General features: G+C 38.7%; 1 protein-coding gene across 5 annotated transcripts in view; it reads left to right on the top strand.

Annotated features, from left to right (window-relative positions):
* The window catches only part of Kif16b (kinesin family member 16B), a 299,092-nt gene that overhangs the window by 46,023 nt on the left and 239,779 nt on the right, over positions 1–13,290 (top strand). For all 5 annotated transcript variants that reach the window (XM_023720152.1, XM_023720153.1, XM_023720154.1 and 2 more), the window contains exons 7-11: positions 678–820; positions 2,303–2,471; positions 2,657–2,788; positions 3,892–4,067; positions 11,999–12,064. In XM_023720152.1, coding sequence (XP_023575920.1) covers positions 678–820; positions 2,303–2,471; positions 2,657–2,788; positions 3,892–4,067; positions 11,999–12,064 — 686 coding nt within the window. The remainder of the gene's footprint in view (positions 1–677; positions 821–2,302; positions 2,472–2,656; positions 2,789–3,891; positions 4,068–11,998; positions 12,065–13,290) is intronic.

Here is a 13,290-nt window from a genome sequence, read left to right on the forward strand (position 1 = left end):
CCTTGGCTTTACCCATGCTAGGTAAGCTTACCATGTACTAGCCTTAAACTTTTGATCTTCATGACTCAGCTGTGTGAGAAGGTGGAATTACTGGTGTACTGCAATATTCCTGGCTCTCAAGAATTTTTAAAGAATGCTTTAGCCAAATGTGCAGCATCCCTGTAACTGTACTGTGCTGAATGTTGAGGTAGGGAATTCCAAGTTCAAGCCCAGACTGGACTCCAGTACCTTAGCACAACCCTGTCTCAAAATAAAAATTAAAATTAAAAAAGGGCTAAGAATGTAGCTCAGTGCAAAAGCCCTGGCTTTACCTACTGGTATGGGGTGGGGTAGTGCTTTTAGGTTTTGTATAAAAGTAGTGCATTTTCATTACTTATCTTCTTTGTACTGTGATTAATGCTGAGAGGTTGGGGTTTATACCTAGCGTCTATCCTAAATACACTATCTATGTAGCTGTACATTATCAGATGAGATAACTAAGGCCCAAGGCCCTGTTGTTGCAACTGGAGTCTGTTATTGTATATACCACCACCCTACAGAAACAAGTGAAGTCTTTAGACATTTAGCAGATTTATAGAGAATAGTTCATGCATTATTTTTTCAAGACAAATTTCTTACTTAAATTTACAATGTAATGGGAAAATTTCTTCACTCCTTCCTTTTTTTTTATCTTCCAGATTTATCCAAACATTTAGTACAGAATTATGGTGACGTGGAGGAACTGATGGATGCAGGAAATATCAACCGGACTACAGCAGCGACTGGAATGAATGACGTCAGTAGCAGGTCTCATGCTATCTTCACCATCAAGTTCACTCAGGTAGGGCAGCTGGGGTGAGGGGCACGCCAGCTCCATCCCTGCAGTCCTTACTTCCTGAGTAGCACCAGCTGAGGGCTCAGCATTGTTGAACTAGGCTTGGCAGCAAGCAAAAGTGACTGGCTGTCATTTTCTTGTTAATTAGGGCAGAACATGTGCTGTGTGCAGATTTTCATGATGGTTATTGTCATGGTAATTTTAAATGTCTTGATATACATCCTTCAGAAATATTTAGCAGGCTTCCGCCTTGTATTAGACATTAAAAAAACCAAAAACTAAAAATCTACCTCTGTGCCTAATTAAGTAAGGGTATTCACTGTCATAAGCCTTGTGGGATACAGTGGATTGTGAGGCAAACTAGCAGGGGCCAAGGTGAGGGGTCTGTGCAGTATGTTGTCGCTGCGTGGAGCTCACCCCACAGTAGGGGTTGTGATTTATTAGGATGGCATTACAGGCATGTACAAGTTCTTATGTAAGAATTTAATATGCTCAAACAATACAGACATCTTAAACTTGACTGGACGTGGTCAAGGGCACAGAGGAGTAGAACCCACAAATACAAAAAGGAGGCTCCTGTCAGGCCATAGCATGAGTTAGGCATTCAGGGGCACCCTTGCCCACTTTGACTGTTGAACACATCAGCAACGACAGTACTGCGTTTTATTCATGAGGAGGCTCAGAGAGGACAATGGAAGCTTTCTCTAAGGTCAATCAGAATGCTCCTCTGTACATTCCCACAGCTTTACTTTTTGGTATTAAAGTAAAAAGTAAACTTTGCTTTGACTTAGGCACACTTACCAGTTTTCCTCCTGCTTTCTGGTGAATTCCTGACCAGGATGTTAGTTTCTGGTTTCTAAGAGACTTACATTTTTAGTAATTTTTTTTTTTTTTTTTTTTTTTACCCCCAAGTATTGGTTCAAAATATAAAATGAATTAAAAGTCTGTGGAAAAGTAAGATATAGATAACATTCAAAAGCAAAGAAAATCCTATTTAGTGTTTCATTTTTTTTTTTTTTAAAGTGAGACAAAAGATTTTAACTTTGAATAATGGTAAAGTGATTTTTAGGAAATTGTCTGCATTTGTTTTATTTTGAAGAGCCTTTGTGCTGGAATGCCCAAGACTGTAGGTGAGAACGAAGTGAACCGCTTGTTTGCTTATGCTTTGTTGTCTTGAGTGGCCCTTAGCGCCTGGTTCCATATCCGGCCGTGCTCTGGCTCAGATGGGTGCTGTTGACAGTGACAGAGAATTTCAGAAGTGGAGTGGTCCTTCAGAAGGCCTGAGAATCACACATGGCAGGTTTCTATTGTGTTGAATTTAATCTTGGAAGTTTTTATAATCAATATGAAGGACAATATAATACCAAAATGAAAAAGATCCATCCTGAGACATCTCAGCAAGGAATAGAAGATAATTAGAATTTGCCTCATAAACAACATGAGGGCTCTGTGTACCCCTTCAATTTTACTGTTATATTTTTACTACAGGCGAAGTTTGATTCTGAAATGCCATGTGAAACCGTGAGTAAGATCCACTTAGTTGATCTTGCTGGAAGTGAGCGTGCGGATGCCACTGGTGCCACGGGGGTCCGGCTCAAGGAAGGAGGGAACATTAACAAGTCCCTCGTGACTCTGGGAAATGTCATTTCTGCCTTAGGTATGTGGTGGCCTCCCACAACTGCTTTTTCCTGGAGGTATCGTATTAGCATAAACCAATTATGTTTAATGTTTCTCTTGTAAATAGGGAACAATATCATCAGGGGTTTTTGAAGCAAAGTTGGACGGGAAAGGAAACCTTTAATAATTATCTTTTCTTCCTTTTTGTTTCCTCCTTCTCTATAGCTGATTTATCTCAGGATGCAACAAACCCTCTTGTAAAGAAGAAGCAAGTTTTTGTGCCTTACAGGGATTCTGTTTTGACTTGGTTATTGAAAGATAGCCTTGGAGGAAACTCTAAAACTATCATGATTGCCAGTAAGAGTTCTCAGTTATTTTCCTAAGCATCCAATGTTTCCTGTGAATTAGCTGTAAATATTTAAGTTTAAAGTGTCTCATTAGGATATAGCACCTTTTATTTCTTCAAGATATAATGGCTTGTCTAGTCACTCAGCATATGCAGTTTGCAGCTTGTGCCATTAGCTGTTACATAGCCCTTGCCCTGTTGCCAAAGCTGTGATCACATGCAGAGGTGTGCATTTTTCTTTGTGTGAAGCTGTGGTAGAGACACCTGGCTTCACTGCCTCATAGGACAAAGTTGTTATAGGAACATGAGTGAAAACCCCACTGTTTTTCTACTTAAAGCAGTAGATGTGGAATTTAAAGTAAAATTGGACTGAGCAAAACAAATAAGTAGTGATGAATAATATAGTTGATTTACAAATTTTGACTAACAGAAGAAGAGTAAAATAGAAAGTGCAGATAATTATTGGTGAGCACTCAGGACTTCTCCAGCACTCACCCCACTCTTTCTTCCTGTCTGGGCTTTTTCCTCTTGTCTCCTGTCCCTCTAGTACCCATGCCATGTGGTTAACTAGGAGGCTGGGATCTTTCCTGTGGCACAAGCTCCATTTGAAATTGTGACTCCCTCCAACCTAGAAGTTTGGTGGTGGTAGTGGGGGTGAGATTCAAACCTTCCCAAAGGAAAGAATTAATGAGTCTATTGACACTTTTAAAAATTGTCATGCTCTAGATTTTCACAGATGGTAAGCTTGGCCTGAAATTTTAAAAGTATTTTAATTCTTGCCTAATGTAGAGAAGTACAAATAGTCTTGAAATCCTCTTTTTATATTTGGAACTAAGAAAACTCCTTAACTAGAGTGGGGTGTTTCATATCTTATTTTAAACTTGGTTAGGTGGTTGGCTCTTGACTTGAGGTAAGCAGAAAAACATCCAGTTTGGTATAGCGAATACACTTTCCTGTAAGTCTTAGAAAAATTTTAATATTCATTACTGTTGCAATGAATATTTAGTTTATCCAATGACCTGGGGTTAATCTGACTTTTAAATTATAAACCAACTTTGTGTTAAATGAAACATGGAGTGCTAGATAAATGATTTTTTGCATTCATTCTTCACAGCCATTTCACCTGCTGATGTCAATTATGGAGAAACCCTAAGTACTCTTCGCTATGCAAATAGAGCCAAAAACATCATCAACAAGCCTACCATTAACGAGGATGCCAACGTCAAACTTATCCGTGAGCTGCGAGCTGAAATCGCCAGGCTGAAAACACTGCTTGCTCAAGGGAATCAGGTTGGATTTTTCTAAGATTCATGGATAATTTTCTCGAGTAACGGCATCTATTTCTTGATCTTAATGAGACAATTATCTCATGGTATTGATTTGAGTAAATAAGTGCTAAGTAAAGCTTGGAATGAGTTAACCAGTCTCTCCTTTACATAAGCCTTCAGCTGGCCTTTGCATTCATTATGTGTTCTGCAAGGAAGATTTTATCCACTAAACCTGAAATGATTAACTATCTAATAGTTATCAATTATGAATAGAAATTTAGCTCGCGTAGGATTAGCAGCATAATCTCCATCAGTGGAAAGAAATTGAGATGCTCAGAGTAATATTTAAAATTCTACCCATGCATTTTATGGGGCTTTAAAATGTGTTTTAATGGAATGAAAGGTTTCTTTGACTATCTGTCTGAATCTCTAAATCGTCCATCACGGCAGCGCTTGGTACCTTAGCACACGTAAGGTGATTCCCTTGGCCTGGCTCTCATGCTTTCCTTGCGGTCCAATTAGATTATTGAGGTGCCTTTCTTCAGGATCATTTGGCATACTAGAGAAAAAGCCTGGTCATTTTGTGATTGTTTTTTCATAGTTATAGTGTGTACATACAGTTATGTTCTGTGTACATAGTGTATATCTAGTTTTGGTAGGGGTGGAAGAGAGACTGCCTTAAAAGAGAATCAAGAATACCTTTTAAACAGGTGAAGTTAGATTGGAGTTGGAAATAAAGATATAGCTTGTCATGTTTTTGTAACCCATGAGTATGATTTAAGTGTATCGCTGAAAGAAAGACCTCTAAGTACAGAGTAGTTTCTAGAGCATTGCTTTCCACGTAGGCATCTGTGGCACTTGAAGCTCTTAACATCCCATAAGTGGTTTGGTCTATGAAAATATTGACAAGAAAAGAAACTTCCTTTAGTCTCCTGCATCCTGAAATATGCTTGGCCATCCTTTCTGGCATGATGGCAGATAGTAATCAGTAGGAATCCTTCATTGTGCTTAAAATGTTTCCAAACCTTTTATCTATGATGTGGGGATTCCTGGATGTGAAAATTGTCGTTAGCACGGATAGTGAGCTGCATGAGATGTTGCTGACATAAGTTGAACTCAAGAATTAGTTTTATTTATACATTTGGCTACTGGGATCCTTTTCTTTTTTTTTTTTTTTTTTTTTTTTGAGCGGGCCCAGAGATTGAACTCAGGCCCTTGTGCTTGCCAGGTAAGTGCTTATTCACTGAGCCATCTCCCCAGCTCCTGGGATCCTTTTTCAATGTTTTAAAAACATTGTCTTAAACATTTAAAGATTATTTCATAGTATCATTTGAAGTGTTATATGTGAGGAGAATATTTGGGAAATTGTAGGTATGGCATGTTGTGCTTAATCTTTTCTGAGGTTAAGAGAGTGATGGGAAAACCGGACACCAATCTTCTTCAGCTCTGCTGAGAGAAGCCTCATCACACAGCCAGAAAAGCTTTAATTTATTAAAACTTTTGCAAATTCTCTTAGATGTGCCACCATTTGGCCTTGCATTTTCTGATCTTTTTTCTGCTGTACTGACCTAACACTACTGCTCTAGTAGAGGCCGTATTCTTGTTAATGTTGTTTTGGGGTGAAGATGGTAAGGTTTTAAACATATAATTCCCTGAAGAATTTAACATTTATACCATAATGAATGTGGGCATTGAATTTAAAATGATTTATCTTACTCTGAAGCTATAAATTATTGTGAGACAATAATAGAGGCTTGTCCTAAATTAATTACATTTGCAATGCTTAATGAAATAAGCAGGTGTTCTTAAATGCTCATTAAAAATCTCTGTATAAATCTTACTGGAGACATTGCTGTATTCATGGAATATTCTCTGCCAGCTACTGCACTGGTGCATTGAGAATGTTGTGCAGAGTACCATTTCTAGAATTATTTATTTTAGCACAGCTAAATGAAAGTCAGCTCTTTTAATAATTTTATGTATTTGTCATTGGAAATGGTCACTCATCAGAGTTTTAAAAGCACAGTTTTACAAAGCAGAAGATTCTGACATGTATTTGCTCTTTCCATTGTATAAATGTAGATATGATAGTTTTTATATATATTTATATTAAATCACTATCAAAGTGTTATATAATTATACAGAAAATGGTATTATTCTGTACTTTGCACAAGTCCAATTCACCCCTCTACCCAGATCCCACCTTAACAAAGTGAGTATCACCAGCATCCCAGGAGCTGCTCTTAGAGCTCCCGTCCAGGTCCACGAAGTTCTTGCCCTTTTTGTCAGTGGTATCACTTTCTTGACTTGAAGAGGCAAGACCTTGTATCTGTGAGTTTATCCACATTGCTGCTTCACGTAGTTGTTGGTCTCTGCCCCCAGTGCTGTTTTGTATACCATCACACATACCTGTCCAAGTCCACCTATCCATTCTACTTGTGAGTGACACATTCCTGTTTGTGACTGTTCATGCTGCCAGTGACTTTCTTCTGCACAGCTTTCAGTGGCTGCACTGGTGTGATTCTGTCAGTCTTTGCCTAAGAGTGGACTTGGTGGTCAGAAGGTGTGTGTACATTAAGCTTTAATAGATATAGCCGGACGGTTGTTAGAAGTGCTTATACCTATTTCTGCTCCACCCCCAATATATGGTGGTGCCAGTTTTAGTTGCTGCAGATCTTTGCTTATGCTTGGTTTTATCTGTCCATTTTTCATTGTAACCATATTGACAAGTATATACCACTATTACAGGATGATTTTACTTTGTACTTTCAGAGGATTAATGAACCTGAACATTTGAATAGCCTCTCTTATCAAGTATTTATTCTTTTTTATATTTTGATTCTTTTTTTGATATTTCTGCTTTTATTTTGGAAGAGAGAATATCTTTTTTTATTTTTATTTTTTTTTATTTTTTTGACAACTCATACAGAATTTTACTTAACAAAGTAATATGAATTTCACCGTATTTGTTGTAATACATGGTATTGTCTTACAACCAGTTATTCATATTACTAGATATATACACATAAAATTGGAAGAAGAAAAAAACTGGAGCAGTGTATAAGAAATTAAGAAAAGAAAAAGTACAAACAATTGAAAAAAAGGAGGCGAAGCTAATTAGAGCATTGACTGCTTCTTTCCATTTCCATTTTTTTCCTAATTTTTATTTATTTATTTATTTATTTGTCCTGTCAGAGGTAAATATTCTATTGGCATCTAAATACTATAAGTGTTTGAATTCAACTAAACATCTAACACTGTCTAGCAGTCTATACTATTAGTGGGTCATCCTCAGAAGTTATTGACGTGAGCCTTTTACAGCTCATCATATTAATATGGATTTACTTTATATACCTCATTTTTATACTTTTCTACTGGATGGTTAAGACCAAGATATAGAAAGACCTATATACCCAGAAATGTAACTTTTGTATCTGATAAGGTCAGCCAAGTACTCTCAGGATTTATCCTGTAGCCCTGTACCACCTTTTGTACATCCTTTTGTCAGTGTCTGACATGAGGATGAGTCACGGCCATTGCTTGACCAATTTGCTCTCTGTGAAAGCTTGAGAAAATGATTTTTCTCTCCATGTGACTCTCCCCAGGCTCACTTTAGATCCTTGAATACATTTCTCTGTGGCTCCATAATCTTCTTTTTTTTTTTTTTTTTAAAAAAATTTATTTATTTGTGTGTGTGTGTGTGTGTGTGGCCAGCTCAGCCCACCAGGGGGCGGGGCTGGCTGGCATGGTGCTGGGGGGTTGAACCGCGGTCCCTGTGCTTTACTAAGCTTGTTCTAAGTAGGTGCTTTAGACCACTGAGCCGTCTCACCAGCCCTTCATAATCTTCTTGATCAGAAAATTTGGAGCACAACTGAGTTACATCTTGTTACAGTACAGGTTCTCCTATGTCCTGAGTCTTCACTGACCTTGAAAGGCTAGGGCCAAAATGTTGGCCAATCATGCAGCCCTTCCTTTTTGGAAGAGAGAATGTCTTGACTTTTATCTCTCTTGACTTATTGGGAGACAGATGAATTAAACAATACAGAAATGAAATAAATTACAGAAGTTAAGCAGTGAAGAAGATACTGAGGAAGAAAAGATGAAAGTAGAATGAATTCCTGATTTTTTTCAGCTGGGACTAACAAATCTTAAATAACACAAGTATCCCTGTATAGAAACTTTTAAGATAGATGCATTGAGATAGTGTCACAAAGTAGAACTCTCTTATTTGGTGTTTGTAAGAATGGGTGAAGGCTTCTGGTGATCCACAGGGAGAGAAAGTGATGCAGACACAACAGTATATGAGCTTAAGTGATGATCCCCTTGTTATGACAGAGTGCAGTTCTCAAAATCAAAAGACTTCAACTTTCATAAGGGGAAGCAACAAAATTATTAAAAATAGCAGGCTATAGAGTGATACACATTTGCCACAGGAAACTTTAGTTTTCTTTTTCATTCTGTGAGCAGGGCTGTACAGAAATAAGTGAGGATGTGACATACGCACATTGTAGCATGGGGGATACTCAGTAACATACAAAGTAGGGCTAGGGTTTCAGTTCATGAACAAAAGACAAATTTCCCTATTTAAAAAAATCTACAAAAACATAAAATCATCATAACCGAGGACAGTTAGGGTGGCCTGTCAACTTGGTTGACTTTAGGATCCACCTTGGCTGAGTCTGGGTAGGTCATAAAGACATGGTCTTGGGGTCTGTTTCTGGTCCCTTGCTCTTTCCTCCTTGCTACTTTTCTCCTGCTCTATTTCCTGGCTGCCACAAACTAAGCAGTTTTGCTGTACCATGCCCTTCTGTCTGTTAATGTTTTGGAGTCGGCTGACAGTGGACTGGATTCCCTTGAAATATAAGCCTAACTAAACCTTTCTTTCATTTTTAGTTGTGAATGTTGGATATTGTGTCCAGAAAGTGTGATTTGGTAGTAGAGCCATTGCTTGGCTGTACCTGAATTGCTTTTCAGGTAGTTTGGAAAGGTTTGGAGGTATGGGCTAGAGAAACTTAAGAATACTGCAGAGGCAGCTAAGTGATACAGGTCCAAGCTTAGAAGACCTGAATGCTATCAGGAATACAGAGAGTAAAGGACAGGTTCAAGAGTTTTAGTAGGGGACAAGGAGTTCATTGGTAGTTGGACTTTAGGTCATTTGTGTCAGGAAGAAAATTTGTATTTTGTCCATGTTCTGAGACTTTGTGGGAGACTGTGTTGGAGATTAAGGACAGTGAACTAAGAGCTGGTAGATGAAATTTCAGAGCAGCCCAATGTTTGGGCTGTCACATGGGTACTTCTGGTGGCTTTTAGCCAGGTTTATAGTGAGAATTGGAGACAGAAAGGAAGAGCAGAGAAAATTGGAAAAATTAACTTTATCATGTGTAAAGTTGGAACCAAAGGAGATATGATTGCTAAAGAGATTAGCACCATTAAAAAGAAGCCAAGTGTTTTGCAGAGGGACAAGACAAAAGATGCCTGGAGAGCAGCTCAAAAATCATGAAGACTCGAGTCCATCTACTGAAAACACAAAAGTTTAAAAGTGTCAGTCTTATTCGAGAGCAGAGTCCTTGGGACATCTGCTTGAGAAGGGCAGCCCAGGGGATTGGTTCCCTGGGATTCATTTCACTGTACTCAGTCCTCCGGGCACTCAGAGGCTGCTTTATCTGTTATCCAGGTGGGCCCTGCTACTGATTGAGTTGGCAGCCAACCTTGGCATTGCCCACATGATACTAATTTTACTGTCATGTGAAATGCAAGTGTTGTGATGCTAGGAAGTATTTCAGCCACATTTCAACAGCCTGGGAGTCCAGGCAAGAGGTCCCTGTGAGGCAGTGTGCGAAGCTGTAGGAATGAAGCTAAAGGTTCAGGGAGACCCCAGGGAGTTGGAGGTGCCCGGAAAATGGAACATCTGCTGAGAAAAGCTGTAGTCCAAGAGTGGAGCCTGAATTGAAGAGAAAGGTGTATGGGCTGCACTCAACATGATCATAGGGAGGGCTGCCCAAACCCTCTGGAGCTCACGTTTTACTCCTTTGTGCTCTGAATGTAAATGTGAGATTTACATGTTTGCCCTGCTGGATTTTAGTCTTGCATTGATCCATTTATTTTCTGTCTCCTTCATCTCTTTTAAGATGGGAATGTTTCTCCTGTGGTATTGTACCTTTTTTTTTTTTTTTTTTTAAGTTTTACAAAGGTTCACAGAAAGCTTGCCTTGATTATCAAAATAATCTTGAACTTCTAAAAAATGATGAACTGTTGTTGAGAATGATTGATTGCATTTCTGATGGTATGAGAAATATTGTCTTAAATTAGTTGGAATTATTAACTTACTGACTTTGGTCATTGACATAATTTGATCATTAAGTGTGGCCTAAGGAGATGCGTTTGAGTATGAAGTTGACAAAGGGTAGAATGTGGAAAGGCAGGGTGGAATGTCAACTTGATTGGCTTTGGAATCTACCCAGACTATTGGTAGAGCACACTTTTGGGTGCATCTGTGTGGGTCATGGAGGTGTGGTCTTGGGATCTGTGTCTGGCGTTTCATACTTTGCTTTGTGGTATTGGCCCTCTGCTCTGATTGCCAGTCTCCATGAACCACGCAGCTTTGCTGCACCATGCCCTTCTGCCATAATGATCCTTTCTTGGAGCCTGCTGAGCATGGACACGATTGTCTTAAAATATGATCAGATTAAACCTCTCTTCTATTAATTGTGGTTGTCAGGTATTTCATCCCACAACAGGAAAGTTGACCAAGACACAGCCCAACAGAGAAGTGAAGTAAGAGTATGGCTCTGACCAATGAACAAACACTTGTGTTTCCTCACCAGCCAACTCTTCTCTCTGTTGTGCACATAGGCATTTAACAGAACCTAGGAAGACCACCTTGTGTATATATTTGTTTGAATAGAAATTGGATAATTAAACAGTAATGAAAACTGTGCTAGAACTTCTGGGCAGGACAACTTGACCATTAAAAAAGAATCGTACATAGAGAGGACTCACAAATCTCCTTCAGGATTTTATGATGTAGCTGTGTATACTATAAGCAGTTGGTGCAGGAATAGTCATTCTAGCATTGTGAATAAAGCAAGAAATTGGGAAGCAAAACTGTATTGATGTTAATAGGAGAGTACAAAGGTAAATTATAGACTTTATAGTGTGATATTGCATTTTAACTGAATGTTCTCTCTTGTCAATTGAAAAAGCAATAGTCAAAGTAGTGTTTTTTCTTTTACATATGTTTAGAAGCACAACAAAAACATGTTTGCTTATGAGTAGAATAAGTGCAGGTTTTCAGACAAATTAGAGAAAGTGGCTGCTGGTAGGTGGGGAGGGATCTCTTCTCATAGCTTTCTTCAGGGGATGTCTCAGGGAGAAAGGTAGTAAGAACTGAAATTTTCTGAGTGCAATTGGAGCCCAGGCCTGGTTCCACTTTCCTCTTCTGTCCACTTGTCACTCTCTGTTCTAACCTGATTTCATGTAGGTCTTTGTATTCCTACAGCCTGGGTAAGGAAATGGACAGATAGATGTAGTACACCATGCCAGATGCTAAATTCCACCCAACAGTGCAGGTACTTTCCTTTGCATGTTTCACTGTGGATACTTCTCACAAGCCATGGTTGAGCAAGACTTAGGCATCTTGACTTCTGGATTTTGCATATTCAGTATGTTCAAATAGATGAGTCTTTAGGACCAAGGGATTTAGGTTGTTTTTGATTTTGTGTTGGTAATGTAAGCTCCAGTTGCAGATATTGTGAGATATGTATCCTATGAACTAGAGATTTGGTGACAGGTGATACTTACGGGGAGGTGTGGCATTACTTTTCACCACTAACAGTTTTTGTGGAAATTTGTTAACTTATTGAACTCATAAGAAAATCCTTATTGTACTTTATTGCTGTTTATTAGTTGCTGCTGTTTACTAATTGCTACTGTCTGTTGTGGTTTAAATTCCAGATTGCCCTCCTAGACTCCCCCACAGCTTTAAGTATGGAGGAAAAACTTCAGCAGAATGAAGCAAGAGTAAGTGGAAGTTTGACTTGTTATTTTTCTTTTTTACTTATTAGTATGTGTTTGCAGCATGCCATGATTACATTCATTGTGGAAGGTTGGCACATGTATGTAACACATCTTAATTCATTTTACTTCTCTTCCCCATCCTCTCCTATTTTTAAAGTCATAGCATTCACAATTTTCTTTTTTGTTTTGGTGGTACTGGGGATTGGACCCACAGTTTTGTAGTAACTGCATCCCCAGTCCACCTCCTATTTTCTGGAGCCAGAATCTCTGTTTTGTTAATGATTAGTTCATCATCTCGAATTCTCTCTTGTAGCATCTCCTCTGCTTGTTCCAGCATTGTAGCTTCAAAAGGTTTTTTACTTTGAGAAAAAATGAAACACAATCTCATAACTATACTAAAAAATTGTGATAGTTAATATATTGTTATTTTCAAAGTAGTTTTTTTTTTGTTTGAGACAAGAATTACTTGAGGTCATTAAGTTTCTCCGGCTGGGCTTCAGCCTGTGGTCTGCCTGCCTCAGCCTCCCACAATGCACATTGTGCCTGACTACACTTTTTTTTTTTTAACTTTGTCCTTTCTAGTACTTGTCTGAGATACGCTTTCTTTCTAAAGCTTCTCCTGTTTTCAACCTCGTGGTCATTTCAAAGATGCACAGTAGTTGGATTTTATGTACTGGATATGTTATCTGACTTCATCAATGGGTTTGAGTGGCACTGGATGGCCAAACATAGTTGAGTTCACATGCAGGCCCCATTGACCAGGCAGCAGGACCTCTCAGGCTGTTGGAGTGGACAGGAGCTCTGGGGCGAGAAGTTGTGCCCTGCACTCAAGAGGCATTTGTGATCCCCACTGCTCAGCCCTGAACACCAGTAGCTCTTTGCCATCCCCTGTTCATGGGCCATCCACCTGTTGGACTCGGACGAATCCAAGGAGATGCATAGTTAAGCTCCTCAGCAGGGACACTGTGCTGGAGCTTTTTCAAAACCAGTTTTATGGCTAATCAGGTTCCATGCTATTAAAAAAAATACTCTAAAAAACCAGAAAACAAAAAATACTTTTGGGGAAAAGAGAAACAGACTTTAAGAACAAATTTTTAGAGTATTTTTTTCTTGATGCTAAATTATTAAAACAGAATGAGAGAGAAAACTGAGTTTGTTCATAAAAATTCAAGAATCCATAATATGGAAGATATAAATGGAGTCATAGTTCCAAAGAACTTGTTGACACT

Source organism: Octodon degus, unplaced genomic scaffold (assembly GCF_000260255.1).
Source record: "Octodon degus isolate 3935 unplaced genomic scaffold, OctDeg1.0 scaffold00073, whole genome shotgun sequence".
Classification (NCBI taxonomy): Eukaryota; Metazoa; Chordata; class Mammalia; order Rodentia; family Octodontidae; genus Octodon; species Octodon degus.